The sequence below is a fragment of the Hyperolius riggenbachi genome, chromosome 7 (assembly GCF_040937935.1).
Source record: "Hyperolius riggenbachi isolate aHypRig1 chromosome 7, aHypRig1.pri, whole genome shotgun sequence".
Taxonomy (NCBI): Eukaryota; Metazoa; Chordata; class Amphibia; order Anura; family Hyperoliidae; genus Hyperolius; species Hyperolius riggenbachi.
The window spans coordinates 62,272,630-62,295,298 of record NC_090652.1 but is presented as its reverse complement, the minus strand read 5'-3'; the positions used below and the strand labels follow the sequence as shown (position 1 = coordinate 62,295,298).

Genomic DNA, 22,669 nt, shown 5'->3' with positions numbered 1-22,669 from the left:
CTGCTTCACACTCACAGCTCAGACCTCACAGATCGCGGCGACTGAAGCAAGGAGAGCGCGCATAGCACCCACGCGGCTGATCTTCACATGCGGAGGTGACTAATGAAGTCACTTCCGCATGTGACGTACTCCGCATGTATGCGGGTACCATGCGCACTCTCCTTGCTTCAGTCGCCGCGATCTGTGAGGTCTGAGCTGTGAGTGTGAAGCAGCGGCAGCGGGGACACAGGCAGCGAGGACACAGGCAGCAGGGACAAGGCCACTATAGGAGGGAGCAGGCATGGCGTCCATAGCGCAAGCCATGCCTGCACCTCAGAGAGAAGAGCGGGCCGCAGCAGGAGGCCTGGCGGGCCGGATGCGGCCCGCGGGCCGCCAGTTGGACAGCGCTGCTCTATAGGATCGAGAGCCTTCGCTCTCCATAGGTAAATATATGACTTTTTAAAATTATTATTTCACTACAGATTTGCTTTAACATAAAAGCCAGACAAAATTTTACTGAAGTTATCACCAACCTGGATGCACGGCTTCTTTCGCCTGTCCTTGAATAAACTTTCAATATCCTCCTACAACACAGAAGATACAATAGCTGTTAGGAGGTGCAACCAACTCTTCCGAGGACTGTTTATATGAATGTCATTGATTGTTTCCAAAATTCCACCATTTGCTTCTTTTGAAGATCACTTTAATAGTTTGAAAGGAAATATTCCATTCTGTTAATTTAAGCCGCTTCTCAAGTTAAAACACTTAAAGCTAATGTAACCCCAGTTTAAAAAAAAAAAAGGCAGATACTCACCTAAGGAGAGAGAAGGCTTGGTCCTAATGAGCCATCCCTCTCCTCTCCTGGTGCCCCCGGTGCTACGCTGGCTCCCCCGTTCTCATCCCACGCCGAGGGGACTTCGGAAGTCTTCTGGAGCCGAGTCCTCCCGAAGACAGGCGACGCACACGCGAGTGCGTCATAGAGAGCGCGTGTGCAGTGTAGAGCACTCGGGCTCGCGAAGCATTTCCGAAGCCTCCCTTCGGCCGGGAGACAGCGGTATTTGACCGAAACGGTCGAATACCGCTACGGGGGAGCCAGGACAGCAGCGGGCACCGGGAGAGGAGAGGGAGTGCTCTATGGGACCCAGAGCCTCCCTCTCCTTAGGTGAGTATCTGACTTTTTTTTTTTTTTAAACCGGTTCCCATTAGGTTTAAACAATGAGTACCAAGTGCTGGGTACTACAGTTGTGCTGTTCGAAGACATACTATGAGAAGTGAATGGGTGGAGCAGTCATTTGGGTGGAGCAGTCATTTGGCCTCTGGGAGTACAGCCTTTCATGCATATGCTGGACTACCCTGTAGAACAACCATAAAGTGGCTTCCTTGATATCTATGGCCTTACATAAGATCTACTTGCAGTTTCTGAGAAGGTCAAAGTTAAAGGGAACCTGCGGTGAGAGGGATATGGAGGCTGCCAAATTTATTTCCCTTTTATCTATACCAGTTGCCTGGCTGTCCTGCTGATCCTTTGCCTCTAATACTTTTAGCTAGTGATGCTTGTAATCTACGCATATGCGTAATTACGCATCGTAGTTGACGCCTACGCATCGTAGTTTCAATTTGTAGTTCCAAAATGACGCTTATGAATTTACGCGTAACGTAGTACCGCTATGTGTAATTACGCCCGCTACCACATGTGTATTGCGAAGTCAACTACGCATGTGTTAATGCATCTATTTTTACGCTTACAGATGTTATGCGTAAGAAAAATATGCATTGGACAGGGGAATGTACGCGTAAGAGAGTTCCATGGAGGCGCATTTGACGGATTAATGCGGAAATTTTTCCGCATTACGGCATAATCATCTGCATACAACTATGTAAAACGTTTTACTTGATTAGCCATATGCTTGTTCCAGGGTTTTGACTCAGACACTACTTATGCCAGATGATTGCCTCCAGCAATCAGACTGTCACCTCGGGGATGGGCAGTTTCTGCAGTTGCAGAGAAATAGCTCCAACAGACCCAGTTTCACAAAGGAAAACAAAAGTTCAAAGTCGGTCTGCACACCATTTGTAGATGCTGAAGTGCTTTATTCTTCACGTCATAGTATGACGTGACACAACCTCCACCCTTAGTGGCCCTCTCAGTCTAAGTATACCGAAAAATCAATAACGGTGTTTAGGCCTCCTGGAAACAAAGATCCTAGCCAGTATAACCTCATAGTCTCTAGTCTACACAGTTGCCGATCTATATCACCCCCTCTTCTCAACCTTTTGGAAATTAAAGGAAACATCAGGCATTTCAATAAAAACCAGATCTACTTACCTGGGGCTACCTCCAGCCCCTGGCAGCCTGGGGAAGTCAGCGGCTTCTGCGCCTGTGCGAGCGGCCACGTGCGAGCACTCCCGTGGCTGGGAGTGTTCTGCGCAGGCACAAAAGCGCTGACCTCAACAGGTCACCGGCTGCTACGGAGGGGACCCTGTGACAATGGCTGGGAGCGGAGGAAGCCCAGGTAAGTAGATCTGGTTTTTTTTTAAATGCCTGATGTCTCCTTTAAGGAAGAATCTAAAGTTTAGTGTCTCATTGCTCTGTTAGACAACTACACATGGGTATAGGCACACACATACCTATACACAATAAGCTCACAGGCATAATATGCTCAAAAGTTTACAAAAATTTAATTTACTAATTTTATGCCAATTTGTTCAGCATGGACATAGACTTGCAGCACTTGATTACTCAAAATAATAAATGTAAAGGTGGGTTTAACTTTTTTTTGCATAAAAAATTTGCATTTAGGTTAACCACTTGAGGACCACAGTCTTTCTACCCCTTAAGGACCAGAGCCTTTTTTTCCATTCAGACCACTGCAGATTTAACGGTTTATTGCTCGGTCATACAACCTACCATCTAAATGAATTTTCCCTCCTTTTCTTGTCACTAATACAGCTTTCTTTTGGTGCTATTTGATTGCTGCTGCGATTTTTAGTTTTTATTATATTCATCAAAAAAGACATGAATTTTGTCAAAAAAATGATTTTTTTTACTTTCTGCGATAAAATTTGTCAAATAAAGTGAAATTTCTGTGTACATTGTTGTCCTAATTTATTGTGCTACATGTCTTTGATAAAAAAAAACATTCAGTGTATATTTATTGGTTTGGGTAAAAGTTATAGCGTTTACAAACTATGGTGCAAAAAGTGAATTTTCCCATTTTGCAGCATCTCCGACTTTTCTGAGCACCTGTCATGTTTCATGAGGTGCTAAAATTCCAGGATAGTATAAATACCCCCCAAATGACCCCATTTTGGAAAGAAGACATCCCAAAGTATTTACTGAGAGGCATGGTGAGTTCATAGAAGATTTTATTTTTTGTCACAAGTTAGCGGAAAATGACACTTTGAGACAAAAAAAAAGTTTCCATTTCTGCTAACTTGTGACAAAAAAAATGAAATCTGCCACAGACTCACCATTCCCCTCTCTGAAAACCTTGAAGTGTTTACTTTCCAAAATGGGGTCATTTGTGGGGTGTGTTTACTTTCCTGGCATTTTGGGGGGTGCTAAATTGTAAGCACCCCTGTAAAGCCTAAAGGTGCTCATTGGACTTTGGGCCCCTTAGCGCAGTTAGGCTGCAAAAAAGTGCCACACATGTGGTATTGCCGTACTCAGGAGAAGTAGTATAATGTGTTTTGGGGTGTATTTTTACACATGCCCATGCTACGTGGGATAAATATCTCTGTAAATTGACAATTGTGTGTAAAAAAATAAAAAAAATGTCATTTACAGAGATATTTCTCCCACCCAGCATGGGTATGTGTAAAAAAACACCCCAAAACACATTATACTACTTCTCCTGAGTACGGTGATACCACATGTGTGACACTTTTTTGCAGCCTAGATGCGCTAAGGGGCCCAACGTCCTATTCACGGGTCATTTTGAGGCATTTGGTTTCAAGACTACTCACAGTTTAGGGCCCCTAAAATGCCAGGGCAGTATAGGAAACCCTATACAAGTGACCCTATTTTAGAAAGAAGACACCCCAAGGTACTCCGTTAGGTGTATGGTGATTTCATAGAAGATTTTATTTTTTGTCACAAGTTAGTGGAAAATGACACTTTGTGAAAAAAACAATAAAAATCAATTTCCGCTAACTTTTGACAAAAATAAAATCTTCTATGAACTCATCATACACCTAACGGAATACCTTGGGGTGTCTTTTTTTCTAAAATGGGGTCACTTGTGGGGTTCCTATACTGCCCTGGCATTTTAGGGGCCCAAAGCCGTGAGGAGTAGTCTGGAAACCAAATGCCTCAAAATGACTGTTCAGGGGTATAAGCATCTGCAAATTTTGATGACAGGTGGTCTATGAGGGGGCGAAATTTGTGGAACCGGTCATAAGCACGGTGGCCTCTTAGATGACAGGTTGTATTGGGCCTGATCTGATGGATAGGAGTGCTAGGGGGGTGACAGGAGGTGATTGATGGGTGTCTCAGGGGGTGATTAGAGGGGAAAATAGATGCAATCAATGCACTGGGGAGGTGATCGGAAGGTGGTCTAAGGGGGATCTGAGGGTTTGGCCGAGTGATCAGGAGCCCACACGGGGCAAATTAGGGCCTGATCTGATGGGTAGGTGTGCTACGGGGTGACAGGTGGTGACAGGAGGTGATTGATGGGTTTCTCAAGGTGTGATTAGAGGGGGGAATAGATGCAAGCAATGCACTGGCGAGGTGATCAGGGCTGGGGTCTGAGGGTGTGGGCGGGTGATTGGGTGCACTAGGGGCAGATAGGGGTCTGATCTGATGAGTAGCAGTGATAGGTGGTGACAGGGGGTGATTGATGGGTGATTGATGGGTAATTAGTGGGTGTTTAGAGGAGAGAACAGATGTAAACAATGCACTTGGGAGGTGATCTGACGGCGGGTCTGCGGGCGATCTGATGGTGTGGGTGGGTGATCAGATTGCCCGCAAGGGGCAGGTTAGGGGCTGATTGATGGGTGGCAGCAGGGGCGTAGCAATAGGGGTTGCAGAGGTAGCGACCGCATCGGGGCCCTTGGGCCAGAGGGGCCCCGAAGGTCCCTCCCTCAACCACAGTATTAGCTCTCTATTGATCCTGTGCTCATAATAATCACTTCTATAGATACTTTGAATAGTGTAAATTATTAACAAACTGTTCCCCATTCCCTTCTGGCACCTCTGACACTGTAGTTGTCATTGGCAGGTTTTGGTGCACCACATAAATTGTTATGTATAGAGTGCTTGGGGGCCCCCATGTAAAACTTGCATCGGGGCCCACAGCTCCTTAGCTACGCCACTGGGTGGCAGTGACAGGGGGTGATGGATGGGTGATTGACAGGTGATCAGTGGGTTATTACAGGGGGGATAGATGCATACAGTACACAGGGGGGGGGGGGTCTGGGGAGAATCTGAGGGGTGGGGGGTGATCAGGAGCCCCCAGGGGGCAGTTTAGGGCATTAAAAAAAATAGCGTTGACAGATAGTGACAGGGAGTGATTGATGGGTGATTAGGGGGGTGATTGGGTGCAAACAGTGGTGTGGGGGGTGGGCAGGTGGGGGGTCTGAGGGGTGCTGTGGGCGATCAGGGGGCAGGGGGGGGCAGATCAGTGTGTTTGGGTGCAGCCTGTGTTTGGGTGGCTGCAGCCTGCCCTGGTGGTCCCTCGGACACTGGGACCACCAGGGCAGGAGGCAGTCTGTATAATACACTTTGTATACATTACAAAGTGTATTATACGCTTTGCATGTGGCGATCGTGGGGTTAACAACCCGCCGGTGCTTCCGAACGGCCGGCGGGTTGTCGTCGCGGGTGGGCGAAGCCAGTTCCCGGGGGAAGCGCACGTCACTAGTGACGCGATCGCTCCCCGCACATGCCGAAAGGACGCAACGCCGAACGGCGTATTGCGGTCCTTTCGGCGTCCACTTTGCCGCCGCCCATCGACTGTGGGCGGTCGGCAAGTGGTTAAATGACACTATAGATTACACAATGTACACGGTGCATGTTTGATGTACATTAGGAAGACCAATATACTGTATATATGATGAAGATGAAATGTGTTGATTAATTACAAAAAATCCCATTGTGTGTTTATACTTTTTCACATCTATGTATCCAAATGAGCAAGTTTAAAAGAAAAAAAACACTGGAAGGACTGTTTAATTAATAACCAACCTGGATAAAAATCCTTTTGGACTTGTCCGCAGAAAAGCTTCCGATATCCTCCTACCAAACAGAATATGTAATAATCACACATTGCCAGCTTAATCTTACTTTACATGATGGATCTGCTCAACAGTTTAGAAACATTAACCACTTCAGCCCACAGGCCATTTTACCCTTACCGCCAAGAGCCATTTTCCCCTGTCAGAGCTCCTCCCATTAATTTGACCATAACTTTACCAGTGCTTCTCACACCTAAATAATCTATATCTTGTTTTTTTCCCGCTACAAATGAACCCCTTGAAGACTGAAGTGTTAAATTCCCCAAAGACCAGGCCATTTTTTGCTAAGTGGGCCACTGCAGATTTAAGGCCTAGCTACATGGCCACACAACTCAGCACACAAGTAATTCCCCCTCCTTTTCTCCCCACCAACGTTTTGCTAACTGGAGTGGGGGCTTTGGAAGTGATTCATTTTATCAATTGATTGTTAAAAAATGTGTAGTAACTGTAATTTTTTTCCCATCTAAATGGAGCTAGAAACACTATCCTGGGTTCCCAGGAGGTGTTATTTTTTTTTTTTTTACTCTTTTATTTCACTTTACTTAATATGAATGGGGTAATGTCCATTCATTACAGGCACTGTGATTGGCTTGGGGAATACTTGCTCCACTTCACCAATTGCCGCCTCGTAAAATCCACCATGAACGAGTGGCCCACACGCCTGAGCGTTCGCACCCGCTGCAGTAACACTGGATGCAAATACGCATCCAGTTAGAGTTTAACAGCTTCTATCTGGACAACTATAGTTGTCCAGAATAGAATGAAGTGGATAAAATTACAAGTTGGAATGTAACAAAATAAGTACAAAGGTAAGGGGTATGGGGGGGGGGATACATTTGCAAGGCACTGTCTCTGGGTTATGGCCACCTTGGGGCAGGGAATACACTTGTTTGAATTGTGCGTGTTTTGCTGCACACGCCAAAATGTGCACTGCCCGTTGTAGTCAGTAGCTTATTTGAGAACCCTGTGAAACGTGCATTAGGCCATTATTACCACCAAGAGGGGGTCTAGCGGTTAGGGATAGGTATAGGGAGTGTTCTGTGTGAGAGTACAGTTAGGTATAGTTGCACTAAAATACCTGTAATATCTACAATTGTATTCTTATGCTTTAGTTCAAACAAGTGTAAATATCGTTTTTTGTTATAGACATTTCATTTCATTACTGTTCATTCTACATATTTAGCTCTTGATTTTCGTTTATAATATAGAAGCGAAAAATATAGTTTTAGATAAAAACGTATAATTTTGTCTATATCCCGCGCCCAGAAACCCTTTTTGCATGGACGCCTAATTACTCCTACAGCTTAAGACTTAAAGTGGACCCAAATTAAAAATACAAGATTTCAGAAATAAAATCTCTTTTCTAAATTACAATAATAAATAGCAGCCTTTTTTCGGCTGCATGATGACAAATAAAAAATATTTTACATTTATTGGAGGAACCCCTCCTTTCCTTTCATATTGCCGGGACAGAATCTGGCAAACTGGTGGAGTAGGTGGTGTCCGGCAAAGGAAGAATTGCTAATGGCTGCCACCTGTATAACCCTAGTTATGGAAAGAGAAGGGTGAAAAGCATGCACTGAAATGCTCATAGGCTTGAAGGAGTGTTTTTTTTATCTTTGTATGTGTCAGAGTGGTGCAACTAAATATTTTTAATTAAAAACATTTTTGGTTTGGGTCCGCTTTAGGATATTATGGGTGCCTCCAACAAGTTTTCTCAGTTGTAGTCCAACCCTTTGGGGTAGTATATGGTACACCGGATGTCCAAATACCTAAGGAGAGCAACTAACCAGCACCTGCGAAGCGGATCTGGGATACCAAATGGGAATGGTTAATTTCCCGTAGGCTCAGTCGGTGGTTGCAGCTAGTGTTGGGCGAACATCTAGATGTTCGGGTTCGGGCCGAACAGGCCGAACATGGCCGCGATGTTTGGGTGTTCGACCCGAACTCCGAACATAATGGAAGTCAATGGGGACCCGAACTTTTGTGCTTTGTAAAGCCTCCTTACATGCTACATACCCCAAATTTACAGGGTATGTGCACCTTGGGAGTGGGTACAAGAGGGAAAAAAATTTAGCAAAAAGAGCTTATAGTTTTTGAGAAAATTGATTGTAAAGTTTCAAAGGAAAAATTGTCTTTTAAATGCTGAAAATGTCATGTTTCTTTGCACAGGTAACATGGTTTTTACCGCCAGGCAGTCATAAATGTAATAAAGAGAAGAGGTTCCATAAACAGGGACCGGTAACGCTAACCCAGCAGCAGCAGCAGCACACGTGATGGAACAGGAGGAGGCGCAGGAGGAGAAGGCCACGCTTTTTGAGACACAACAACCCAGGCCTTGCATGAGGACAAGAAGCGTGCGGATAGCATGCTTTTTACCGCCATGCAGTCATAAATGTAATAAAGATAAGAGGTTCAATAAACAGGGACCGGTAACGCTAACCCAGCAGCAGCAGCAGCACACGTGATGGAACAGGAGGAGGCGCAGGAGGAGAAGGCCACGCTTTTTGAGACACAACAACCCAGGCCTTGCATGAGGACAAGAAGCGTGCGGATATAGCAGCAATGCTTTTTGCCGCCATGCAGTCATAAATGTAATAAAGAGAAGAGGCTCAATAAACAGGGACCGGTAACGCTAACCCAGCAGCAGCAGCAGCACAGAGCACACGTGACGGAACAGGAGGAGGCGCAGGAGGAGAAGGCCACGCTTTGAGACACAACAACCCAGGCCTTGCATGAGGACAAGAAGCGTGCAGATAGCATGCTTTTTACCGCCATGCAGTCATAAATGTAATAAAGATAAGAGGTTCAATAAACAGGGACCGGTAACGCTAACCCAGCAGCAGCAGCAGCAGCACAGAGCACACATGATGGAACAGGAGGAGGCGCAGGAGGAGAAGGCTACGCTTTGAGACACAACAACCCAGGCCTTGCATGAGGACAAGAAGCGTGCGGATATAGCAATGCTTTTTGCCGCCATGCAGTCATAAATGTAATACAGATGAGAGGTTCAATAAACAGGGACCGGTAACGCTAACCCAGCAGCAGCAGCAGCACAGAGCACACGTGATGGAACAGGAGGAGGCGCAGGAGGAGAAGGCCACGCTTTTTGAGACGCAACCCAGGCCTTGCATGAGGACAAAAAGCGTGCGGATATAGCAATGCTTTTTGCCGCCATGCAGTCATAAATGTAATACAGATGAGAGGTTCAATAAACAGGGACCGGTAACGCTAACCCAGCAGCAGCAGCAGCACAGAGCACACGTGATGGAACAGGAGGAGGCGCAGGAGGAGAAGGCCACGCTTTTTGAGACGCAACCCAGGCCTTGCATGAGGACAAAAAGCGTGCGGATATAGCAATGCTTTTTGCCGCCATGCAGTCATAAATGTAATACAGATGAGAGGTTCCATAAACAGGGACCGGAAACGCTAACCCAGCAGCAGCAGCACACGTGATGGAACAGGAGCAGGCGCAGGAGGAGAAGGCCATGCTTTTTGAGACACAACAACCCAGGCCTTGCATGAGGACAAAAAGCGTGCGGATATAGCAGCAATGCTTTTTGCCGCCATGCAGTCATAAATGTAATACAGATGAGAGGTTCAATAAACAGGGACCGGAAACGCTAAACCATCCCAGATGTTCATTGGTCATGTTACTTGGTTGGGGTCCTGGAGTGTTGCGTAGTCATTTCCAATCCAGGATTGATTCATTTTAATTTGAGTCAGACGGTCTGCATTTTCTGTGGAGAGGCGGATACGTGAACCTTGCAGGCAACGGCATTCTTCAAGCTTCGGGTTATTTTGCTGACCACGTGCTCATGCAACTCAGGCACTGCAGAGCGCGCAAAGTGGTAGCGGCTGGGAACCACGTAACGTGGGATGGCCACTGACATCATGCCCTTGAAGCTGTTTGTCTCCACCACTCGATATGGCAGCATTTCGCAGGCCAGAAGCTTGGCTATGCTGGCTCTTACTGCCACGGCCCGGGGGTCATTTGCTGGCAATTTCCTCTTGCGCTCAAACATCTCCGAGACAGACAACTGAACCGTAGGGCTGCACAACGAAGGGCTGTTGGTTGTTGTGTTTGATGAACACTGGGAGACCTCAAGAGCACTACTCCGGAAAGTGACAGTGTCAGCGTCATCTGATTTTTTGGAATGTTTTGAACCACGCAATGGCTGGGCTACTGCTGCTGCTGAGGCGGGTCTGGTGGTGAGTCTGGTGAACCCAAGGGAGGCAGTGTTGCTGGTGGTACCCTGTCCTGCCGCGTTTGCCCACAGAGTGGGATGTTTGGATAGCATGTGGCGGCTCATGCTGGTGGTGGAGAGGTTGTTAATACTTTTCCCCCTGCTCAGGCGGGTCTTGCACACCTTGCAAATCGCCATGGTAACATCCTCAGTGCAGTCTTCAAAGAAAGCCCAGAATTTGGAGCACCTGCCTTGCTGGCGATTTCTGTTTGCGCCTCTTTTGCCTCTCACTTGAACTTCCACGCTTGTGGTGCCTGAAATTGCGCGCCGCCTACCTTGTGGCACAAGGCGAACTCGTGCAGCAGTGGGTTCTTCAACAGACTCATCTGTGCTGCTGCTACGACGGCGATGTTCTCGTTCACAAACAAAATCTGGGTCTATGTCCACATTGTCCATACCCTCCTCTTCCATCTCCTCAAACTCGTCATATGTCATTGTGGGGGGCCGCCGCCGTGGAGTACAGCTCCCCAGCACAACCGTCAGGGGAAACACCTCTTCCCTTGCCCCTCCCTCTTTCACCGGATTTCTTCCTCATTTCACTTATCCTTACAGTACACGCTGACTGGCAGCAGTACAGTGGCAGTACAGAAATGCTATACAGTGGTGGGTGAGCGGTGTACCACTATTGCCAGCAGCGACACAGAGCACAATGCTATACAGTGGCGGGTGAGCGGTGTACTACTGTTCCCAGCAGACAAAGAGTGGCAGTAAACACAATGCTATATAGTGTGGCTGAGCCGTGTACACAGAGTGGCAGTAAACACAATGCTATATAGTCTGCTATATAGTCACCCCGAACGGGGTGATGTTCTGCAGCACCCGAACAGTGGCGAACACTGTTCGCCCAACACTACTGGGAACGCAGATTTTAGTACCTAAACACACGATACAACATGTTTTCCGGGGTCGGACTCTGAGGCACATACAGATGGTCCCGATCATCATCCTCATCATACAACTCTTCTCCTGAGTCTGACCCACCCACCACCTCTGCCACCCCAACATCCCCAGACACAGTCACAGACCCCTCATCGTCCTCAACATTAACTTGGGATGCTGGCCTGAGCCCGACCTCCTCCTCCACATCAGGCCCCATCATCCCCTCAATGGCAGCCCTCATTAATCGCTCTGGCGCCGGACCGATGGACACAACGTTCTCCTCCGGGGAGGGCTGCTGCTGACCACTGGCTGCTGGGGTGGATGTTATAGCTTGCGTGGGGCGTTGGCTGTTGCTGTTGTTGGGAGTGCTGCTCACAGCGGAGGTCTCTGAGGAACTCATGGTGAGCTCATATAGTGGTTGACGGTGAGTGGAGTATTACTGATCCCAGCAATATACACACTGACTGGCAGAGTACGCAATGCTATATAGTCTGGCTGAGCCGTGTACACAGAGTGGCAGTGAACAATGCTATATAGTCTGGCTGAGCGGTGTACACAGAGTGGCAGTACACACAATGCTATATAGTCTGGCTGAGCCATGTACACAGAGTGGCAGTAAACAATGGTATATAGTCTGGCTGAGCGGTGTACACAGAGTGTCAGTAAACAATGGTATATAGTCTGGCTGAGCGGTGTACACAGAGTGTCAGTAAACAATGGTATATAGTCTGGCTGAGCGGTGTACACAGAGTGTCAGTAAACAATGGTATATAGTCTGGCTGAGCGGTGTACACCGAGTGTCAGTAAACAATGGTATATAGTCTGGCTGAGCGGTGTACACAGAGTGTCAGTAAACAATGGTATATAGTCTGGCTGAGCGGTGTACACAGAGTGTCAGTAAACAATGGTATATAGTCTGGCTGAGCGGTGTACACAGAGTGTCAGTAAACAATGGTATATAGTCTGGCTGAGCGGTGTACACAGAGTGTCAGTAAACAATGGTATATAGTCTGGCTGAGCGGTGTACACAGAGTGTCAGTAAACAATGGTATATAGTCTGGCTGAGCGGTGTACACCGAGTGTCAGTAAACAATGGTATATAGTCTGGCTGAGCGGTGTACACAGAGTGTCAGTAAACAATGGTATATAGTCTGGCTGAGCGGTGTACACAGAGTGTCAGTAAACAATGGTATATAGTCTGGCTGAGCGGTGTACACAGAGTGTCAGTAAACAATGGTATATAGTCTGGCTGAGCGGTGTACACAGAGTGTCAGTAAACAATGGTATATAGTCTGGCTGAGCGGTGTACACAGAGTGTCAGTAAACAATGGTATATAGTCTGGCTGAGCGGTGTACACAGAGTGGCAGTACACACAATGCTATATAGTCTGGCTGAGCGGTGTACACAGAGTGGCAGTACACACAATGCTATAGAGTCTGGCTGAGCGGTGTACACAGAGTGGCAGTACACACAATGCTATGTAGTCTGGCTGAGCGGTGTACACAGAGTGGCAGTAAACACAATGCTATATATAGCGTGGCTGAGCGAGGTGCACAGTGGCAGTACACACAATGCTATATAGTCAGGCTGAGCCGTGTACACAGAGTGGCAGTACACACAATGCTATATAGTGTGGCTGAGCGAGCGGTGTACTACTATTCCCAGCAGACACAGAACAGTAAACACAATGCTATATAGTGTGGGTGAGCGAGCGGTGTACCACTATTCCCAGCAGACACAGAACAGTAAACAGAATGCTATATAGTGTGGCTGAACGAGCGGTGTACCACTATTCCCAGCAGACACAGAACAGTAAACAGAATGCTATATAGTGTGGCTGAGCGAGCGGTGTACCACTATTCCCAGCAGACACAGAACAGTGAACAGAATGCTATATAGTGTGGCTGAGCGAGCGGTGTACTACTATTCCCAGCAGACACAGAACAGTAAACAGAATGCTATATAGTGTGGCTGAGCGAGGTACACAGAGTGGCAGTAAACAGAATGCTATATAGTGTGGCTGAGCGAGCGGTGTACTACTGTTCCCAGCAGCGACACACAATGACTGGGGGGGACCCTGGCTAGCGTGGCTGGAGAGCGAACTACCCTGCCTGCCTACCCAAAGCTAAACCCACAGAGAAATGGCGGAGATATGACGTGGTTCGGGTATTTATTTACCCGAACCACGTGACCGTTCGGCCAATCAGAGCGCGTTCGGGCCCGAACCACGTGACCCGTTCGGCCAATCACAGCGCTAGCCGAACGTTCGGGGAACGTTCGGCCATGCGCTCTTAGTTCGGCCATGTGGCCGAACGGTTTGGCCGAGCACCGTCAGGTGTTCGGCCGAACTCGAACATCACCCGAACAGGGTGATGTTCTGCAGAACCCGAACAGTGGCGAACACTGTTCGCCCATCACTAGTTGCAGCAGTGTAACCCACCCTTGTGAGTATATTTTACTATCCTACTCATACCAACATTACTAAACGATACTGAACTATCGGGGCTCCTGGTCTCTCTCATTACAGAACCTATGCAGTTGGAATCTCAACCACCAGGAATCATCCCGTTTTCTTATCTCAAATTAAGTATGCATAATAAAGTTAAAAAAATGCTAGTTTTTAAACATGAAATTCCTACTGCACCTGTTAATTGAGCCCCATATTTTCATCAACATCCAGCCACCTGACTATCGCCGCTTTCAGACAGTCTTAAGGTGGCCACACACCATACAATTTTTTTAAATATCTGTTCAATTCAAGAATTGCAATCAATTTTTCTGACTGATTGTAACATTTAAAAAATATGACCAATGTACCACACACCTATGTTACATTTTTCAACATTTATGATAAAAATGATTGGAAACTCTGAGAAAATTGCTAGGGTGTGTATATTAATAAATTGACAATCTAACACACACCATACAATTAGAGATGGCCCAAACCTCCGATTTTTGGTTTGCGAACTTCCGCAGAAGGTTCGCGAACGGGCGAACTTGGCGAGCCGCAATAGACTTCAATGGGCAGGCGAACTTGAAAAACTACAAACACTGTTTCTGGCCACAAAAGTGATGGAAAAGATGTTTCAAGGGGTCTAACACATGGAGGGGGGCATGGCGGAGTGGGATACATGCCAAACGTCCCCGGGAAAATTACGTATTTGAAGCACAGCAGAGTTATAATCCCTAAAAGGCAGAAATCACATTCCTAAATTGGAGGCCTAAAGTGCTTGAAAACATCTTCCATGTGTATACATGGATCAGGTACTGTAAGTAGTGTACTGGTTCACACTGGCAGACCAAACTCACTGTGTAATGCACCACAAACAGATGGCCGTGCTGGTGCGCACATTGGCGAAAGTGCAGGCGATGACAGCTTTCCAGCCCATATGATCGGGCTGAGGTAGCTCAATGACAGAACAACAATGACTGTCCAGCTGATTGGATTTGGTCTGTCCACAATGAAACAACGACCTTATTATCTTGGGTGTGCCCCCCAACACATTCATATAGCCGGTCCTTGCTTCACTGTGATACGCAAGCCCCTTCACCACGGCAAGGTAACGATCACGAAGGGGAATTGACACATGTACATGCCTTTTGTTTTGTTGTTGTTGTCTGATGCGAACGCTTGCTGTAGGCTCGGTGAGGTAACCGTTAAGCAATCGCTCACGTCCTCTGTTTCGTGTTTGTCTGTTGGTGGTTAGTTAGGCGTGCTTGTCTCTGTTGCGCTTAACGTGCGGAGATCGCGCTGTAAACGTGTTCGCTGTTGCGAATGAGTGTGGTGTTCGCGTTTAGTTAGCATTTGTTATTTTCGTTATTTTCTCATAGTCGTTTGCTGTGCCTTTGCTACTCTTGTGTTCTGTTCTGATCAGTCTTGTGTCACTTCTGGCGATCGCCTCTCTCGCGATCGCGTTCATACTTTGTTTCTGCGAATGTGTGTTCACCGCCGCTGGGTGGCGACTAGATTGGGGAACACACATTTAGTCTTTCTCTATGCTCTTCTCTTTAAGGGCTGTTCAGCCCCGCATTGTCTTAGATCTGTACAATTCCCATCTGGCATTTGTGGCCGTGCAGAGGCTGTGCTCGTCTGCACTCCACAGCGCCATCTGTCGGTGGGAATTGCCCTCTGCTGGTGCTAGCCTGGGTTCACCTAATTATACGCGTGTGGAGGGTTTTCATTGTGTCAGTGTGCATCTTGTGCGCTGACCATGAAAACGATTCCGAAAACGTTACAGAATGACCAGCCAAACCGAAATTCCCAGGGCAGAAGGAACGTTCGATTTGCTTCAGATGTCATTGCCTAAGACAAAAGCATATGTGGATCCTATTATAGGTAGGATCTTACATTATATTAAAGCAGTTAAAAAATCTGTGCAAGTTCCTGATTCCAACCCATATGAAGATTACCTTGATACAGGGTTGTTTGAACCGCCATTTGCCTCATGGGAAATTGGGACTTTGATGGAAGAATTTGACTTCGATTGGAAGGCTTTTTGCGATTTTTACATCGCAAAAAGCGAAGATGTTCTGAATGATTGTCTCGATTCTATGTACGATTTGATTGATTCTGATGAGTGTGACGAGTGTTTTGTGGATGCGGTGATTTGTGTGTGGCAGACTATTTTGGATGAATTGCACACACACCAACCAATTACTTCCAATAAAGAGACACCATTGTCACATGATTATTCTTGTCTTTCTGGGGTAAAGCAAGTGAGTTTAAGCACTGTGCGACCTGAAATGAATGGGTGTGCCTCGTTTGTGGACACCTGTGTGAATTCTGATGGAGATTCTTCTGTTTGTTTGGACGTTGAATCTGTGTGATCTGATGCCTGTTTCTCAGATGTTCCTGCCGATTGTCAATGATATGTGGGATCCCTTGTCATGTAAAAACAGATCTTCTTCTCCCAGTACTACTTTAAGATCCTCCATCTATGATCTTGCTATGGGAAAAATTCCCAAACTATGCAGTTTCAAGAGTAAGGTGAATATGATTAATAAAGTTTCTCATGTTGTTGTCACAACTTCTTCTAATATTGTTCAGTATGTATGCTCAGACCTAGTCAGGTGTGAATGGGAACCCCCGTTCCAGAAAAAGCAGCTCGAAGCGCTGGTGTACGAATTGGAGAACGATACAAAGTCGTTTTGTGAGTACTACATTGCCAGAAGTGAGTCTGTCGTGAGAGCATGCATAAGTTCTGCTTCCGCCTTAAAGAGACACTGAAGCGAAAAAAAAATATGATATAATGAATTGGTTGTGTACTATGAATAATTACTAGAAGATTAGCAGCAAAGAAAATATTCTCATACTTTTATTTTCAGGTATATAGTGTTTTTTCTAACATTGCACTATTCTATAATATGTGCAGATTACACAACACTCAGCATTCAAAATGATTCTTTCAGAGCAGTCTGTGAAGTAATGACATCTCCTCTGCCAGAGGAAAAGTAAATAGTCCAATAACACTTGAGATAATAAAAGTCAGATAACAGCCCTCTCCACGACTAACTTAGTCAGAGAGCTTAACCTCCCTGGCGGTAAGCCCGAGCTGAGCTCGGGCTATGCCGCGCAGGAGGATTTCTCAGGCTTTGTTGGGGCGATTCGCCCCATTCAAAGTGCTGTGCGCGCAGCCAGCACTTTGCTAGCCGCGCGCACAGCTCGATCGCCGCCGCTCTGCGGCGATCGCCCGCACGCAGCGGCGGAAGAGGCCCCCCCCCCCCCCCCCCGCCAGAGCCCTGCGCTGCCCGGACCAATGAGTTCCGGGCAGCGCTATGGGCTGGATCGAGTGCGCATGACGTCAGGACGTCGGCTGACGTCCATGACGTCATGCCGATCGTCGCCATGGCGACAGGAGAAGCCAAACAGGGGAACGCGTTATATACGCGCTCCCCTGTTTGCTATTGATGCCGGCGACGATCGCACTAGAGGGCCACATGCGCCCTCTAGTGGTGTTTCATGTAGCTACCACTCTGGTAGCTTTACATGAAACAGAAAAAAAAAATTTAAAAAAAGGGATTTTTGCCCATTTTGAAAAATAAATTAACCGCCAGAGAGGTTAATGGCTTGTTTGCATAGAGATAACAACTGGAGTTTCTCAACACTTCCTGTACTGGAAACAATTAGACTGATGTATCTGATCTTAATGTTTTATTTCTTAGCTGTACTACACATACAAATCATAATATCATAATTTTTTTTTCGCTTCAGTGTCTCTTTAAGAAAAGAAAAGGTGTGTGAATTTGACTTTGTGAGCCCGCTGATTTGTATGTGGAAAATGATTCTGAATGAACAACGTGTAATCCACTCAATTGATGTTTGTAAAAGCACATTGTCAGCTGGCGTTTCTGAGATCCAGCAATCCAGCCTGGAGACCTCTGAATCCCTGTCTTCGAAATGTCCAGTTTCGCAATCGATTGCGATCTTGGATTCGCAAATTTTGCGTTCTGACTCCTCGGATTCGACATCGTTAGCCGAGTCTAAGAGTGAGACAGCGCCTTGGGTTTGCGAATCTGATACTGAAGCATCTTTGCTGTGTCCAGAGAAGGTTTCTCTGAGCCTGCCCTGTAAAATGAATGATAACATGATGTCCACTCGCACTGACATTTGTGAGTCCCTTTCTTGCCCTGAAGAAAGTACTGATTCTCCACCCTGTACTCTGGATGAGTCAATATTGCCTTGCTTAAAATCTCCTGCAGTGACCCTAGAGCAGGGGTAGGCAGCCCGCGGCTCCGGAGCCGCATGTGACTCTTTTTCATCTTCGCCGCGGCTCCTAGGCGGCTCCGGTGTCAGTGGCTGCGGCGCGCGTGACGTGTGCTGTTGTCGCTGGCCGGCAGCCTATCAGAGAGGCCGCCGGACCAGTGCAGTGCAGGGCTTCGGGGGGCCATTTTCCCGTAGCCCTGCAGGCAGGACGTGACGTAGGAAGAGGATCGTGGGAGTTGCGCGCCACAAGGTCAGGACCGGAGGCTGGGACAGGAGGAGATCGTGACAGGAGGTCTTCTGACTGGGTGAGGAAATGTTTTTTTTTTCAGATCTGCTGAAGGATTGTGCATATGGGGGTCAGATCTGCTGAAGGATTGTGCATATGGGGGTCAGATCTGCTGAAGGATTGTGCATATGGGGGTCAGATCTGCTGAAGGATTGTGCATATGGGGGTCATATCTGCTAACGATTTGTGCATATGGGGGTCATATCTGCTAAGGATTTGTGCATATGGGGGTCATATCTGCTGAAGGATTGTGCATATGGGGGTCATATCTGCTAACGATTTGTGCATATGGGGGTCATATCTGCTAACTATTTGTGCATATGGGGGTCATATCTGCTAACGATTTGTGCATATGGGGGTCATATCTGCTAACGATTTGTGCATATGGTTTTGCGGCTCCCAGTTTTTTTCTCTTTTCGGAAACGGGTCCAAGTGGCTCTTTATGTCTTAAAGGTTGCAGACCCATGCCCTAGAGGCTCGTCTAGGTATTGCTACTATTCTCACCTGTTTCTCTGCTATTTTAGAATTGCAGTCTGGTTTGAGGCTATGGAGGATTCGGCCTGCAGTGAAACGAGACTCAGAAAATCAGAGCTAGTTTCACTAGATATTCCTGTGTATCCTTGTCTTGATGATGAAATTCAGTCTCAGCATATGGTAGAACCATTCCTGGGACATCTGCCCTGTCCGCAGGAGGTATTTAATGTTCGGCCCTGTAACATGGATAGTTCAGAATCCTTGTCAGAAAACTTTTTTTTTTTTTTTTTTTTTTTTGGAGGTTTCCAAGTCCCTTCTAAAGGGTGCAGAACTTCTAGGAGATGCCTTCTGCCCCCCAGATCCGTCTGAGGTTTTGCCCACTTCAGTGGGCATTGCTATTGTGCTGACTGCCTTTGCAGCTCTTGTGGAGCTTCACTCATGTGTAGCCAATGATGATATTACAGTCACAGAAATTTCTGAATTTAAGTCCGAGTCTTCTTTTGAAAGACCAGTACCTGTGACCTCTACTTGTGATGATTTTCTACCCGGTCCTGGTTTTGGTCTTGTCGTGTCGGACTTTGAGGTTGGCAGTTCCCCAACATGTCCTGAGTTTTCTCCTGTGCTGGTGTACCTCAATGTGCTCTGTGACCCAGAAAGCCCAAGTGTGCCTCGGTTACCAGCATGCTCAGGTGCTTCCTCGGTGGAAACATGCTCTGATATTGCCTGCCTGCTTGCATGCCCAGAAGTGGTCCCTGAAAGTCCTGATCTTGATGGGTGTCCTGGTAATTCTGAATCCAGAATAATCATAGGTTCCATAGGGGTTCTTGGTAGTTCTCCATGTGAGCCTGGTGAGAGTTCTTGCCTCTTGGGATCTCTGCGGAGCTTCAAAGGGTTCTGGGAGATTTCGGGAGAAATTTTGCTTGGTACCCTGGATAAGATCAACAGTGGCTTTTGTGTTGTAAGGGACACTCCGAACAGTTATTGTGGCAGGTTTGGTATTTTTGGACGCTCCCTGGAAGGTGGTGGGTATTGCCTGGAGGATGTCGATGGCTTCTTCTCTGGCATTCACAGTCCTGATGGATGTTATGCTGAGACTTGTAGTACTGATGGGCATGTTTCGGTGGCTTCTGCTTCCGATGAGGTCGGTTTCGGGTGGACTGACTCTGGAATTGGGCCTTGTCGGGCTGACCCGACCTTCATGAGTCTTCAGTTAGAGTTTTGTGGAAATACCAGTTTTGAGAGACGTCTGGAATCCATCCCTAGAGGGGGGGGGGGGGGGGGGTACTGTAATGATCCGCTCAGCTGGCTGCACAGGCAGACAGCTGTTTGACCATTCCTCTAGTCTGTGGGCTGCAGGTCTCTGGAATAGAGACCTGTCTTTTCTTTGCAAGTTCCAGACCTGTTCTGCTGCTGAGGGATTTGCATACATTGGTTATGCAAATCACCTAGCTGCCTCCTTTGTAGGCTGGCAGTATAAAAAGCTATGTTTTACCAGAGTCCTTTGCTGGTCATCCCTTCAGGGTTTGTTGAAACACTGCTAGAGTGTCAGCCATGCTATTTCTTGTCAAAGTTATCTTAGAGTAATTCTTGGGACTGCACTAGCCAGTTTCCCTAGTGCAGTTAGATTGTTCTGTGTTGTCTGTATTGCCTCTCTGTTGCGATTGTCCTGTCACCAACGGTGGTTGTCAGGAAATCGTTCTGTCTGTCTGGGGTGCTAACCAGAGCAGTGGTCGCTACTGGTAGCCCCTTCTGTTAATCTGTCTGTCTTGTTTGGATCGCTCTAGCCTCTAGCGGTAGCGGCTGTGGATCCTTCTGATCTTTGTTCTTGGAGTGTAAGCTGGAGCAGCGGTTGCTACCGGCTACCTCATCTGTCTGTCGTGTTTGGATCACACTAGCCTCTAGCGGTAGTGGCTGTGGATCCTTTTGATCTTTGTTCTTGAAGTATAGCTGGAGCAGCGGTTGCTCCCTTCTATCTCATCTGTCTGTCGTGCTTGGATCGCACTAGCCCCTAGCGGTAGCGGCTGTGGATCCTTCTGATCTGCTTTCTTGTTCCTGTACCCGGATCGCACTCGCTCTGGCGGAAAGAGCATTGGATCTTTCCTATCCTGTTTCCCGTCCGTTTGTCTGTCTTGTCTGATACGAACGCTTGCTGTAGGCTCGGTGAGGTAACCGTTAAGCAAGCTCTCATGTCCTCTGTTTCGTGTTTGTCTGTCGGTGGTTAGTTAGGCGTGCTTGTCTCTGTTGCGCTTAACGTGCGTAGATCGTGCTGTAAACGCGTTCGCTGTTGCAAATGAGTGCGGTGTTCGCGTTTAGTTAGCGTTTGTTATTTTCGTTATTTTCTCATTGTCGTTTGCTGTGCCTTTGCTACTCTTGTGTTCTGTTCTGATCAGTCTTGTGTCACATCTGGCGATCGCGTTCATACTTTGTTTCTGCGAATGTGTGTTCACCGTCGCTGGGTGGCGACTAGATTGGGGAACACACATTTAGTCTTTCTCTATGCTCTTCTCTTTAAGGGCTGTTCAGCTCCGCATTGTCTTAGATCTGTACAATTCCCATCTGGCATTTGTGGCCGTGCAGAGGCTGTGCTTGTCTGCACTCCACAGCGCCATCTGTCGGTGGGAATTGCCCTCTGCTGGTGCATTGCACCTAGCCTGGGTTCACCTAATTATACGCGTGTGGAGGGTTTTCGTTGAGTCAGTGTGCATCTTGTGCGCTGACCACGAAAACGATTCCGCAAACGTTACAGTGGGGTGCTAGAATCAGAGCAGGAGGAGGAAGATATGTCACACTTCCATGCGGGAGCTGAGGAAGATGAGGTGTTCTGTGTTAAGTAGTCAACTATGTCCTGACAATATTGGGAGTTGATGGCACGGGCCTTCTTCTGAACACTGTACTTTGGTTGAGGGCCGCACAAAATCACGACAGCATGACCTCGAACAGACCTGCCGGGTGGCCTGCCTCTGGCTCTGCCTCTGCCTGTTGTTTTCTACATATTGGGGAGAATGAAGTGAAAGGTATGCACTGACTTTACTAATAAAATGTGCAGTCACACAGATGCAGTGAAAGGTATACACTGACTGCTGTATATTGATGAAATGAATACACTTGAAATCCTATAACGAGAATCTGTTATGGAGGGCAAGTCTGCCATCCATTCAAGTGAAAGGTACGCACTGACTGGTATAATGCAATGTGCTGTCACATAGGTGCAGTGAAAAGGTATGCAGTGACTGGTATGTAAAACAGCGTGCGGTCACACAGATGCAGTGAAAAGTATGCAGTGACTGCTGGTATAACAATGTGCAGTCACACAGGTGCAGTGAAGAGGTTGCAGTGACTGCTGGTATAACAATGTGCAGTCACACAGGTGCAGTGAAAGGTATGCAGTGACTGCTGGTATAACAATGTGCAGTCACACAGGTGCAGTGAAAGGTATGCAGTGACTGCTGGCATAACAATGTGCAGTCACACAGGTGCAGTGAAAGGTATACACTGACTGCTGGTATAACAATGTGCAGTCACACAGGTGCAGTGAAAGGTATACACTGACTGCTGGTATAACAATGTGCAGTCACACAGATGCAGTGAAAGGTGTGCAGTGACTGCTGGTATAACAATGTGCAATCACACAGGTGCAGTGAAAAGGTTGCAGTGACTGCTGCTGGTATAACAATGTGCAGTTTTTTTTCACATGTAGATACAGCGTTTGGAGAGTGGCACTCCCTATCATACAGTCTGCAGGTGCAAGTGGAAAATTGACAGGCAAATAAATGTTTCTCTCACCCTTCCTCCGATATCCCTTGATGTAGCTTGCTTAGACGTGTGCACATCGGATCACCAACATGAAGAAGGAAACTGCTATTGTG

General features: G+C 47.1%; 1 protein-coding gene across 1 annotated transcript in view; it reads right to left on the bottom strand.

Moving 5' to 3' along the window:
• Positions 1 to 455: 455 nt before the first annotated feature.
• The window catches only part of LOC137526024 (protein starmaker-like), a 65,366-nt gene continuing 43,152 nt past the window's right edge, over positions 456 to 22,669 (bottom strand). Inside the window, exons 15-16 of the mRNA XM_068247236.1 lie at positions 6,164 to 6,214; positions 456 to 563 (exon numbers count right to left, since the gene is read on the bottom strand). Coding sequence (XP_068103337.1) covers positions 456 to 563; positions 6,164 to 6,214 — 159 coding nt within the window. The remainder of the gene's footprint in view (positions 564 to 6,163; positions 6,215 to 22,669) is intronic.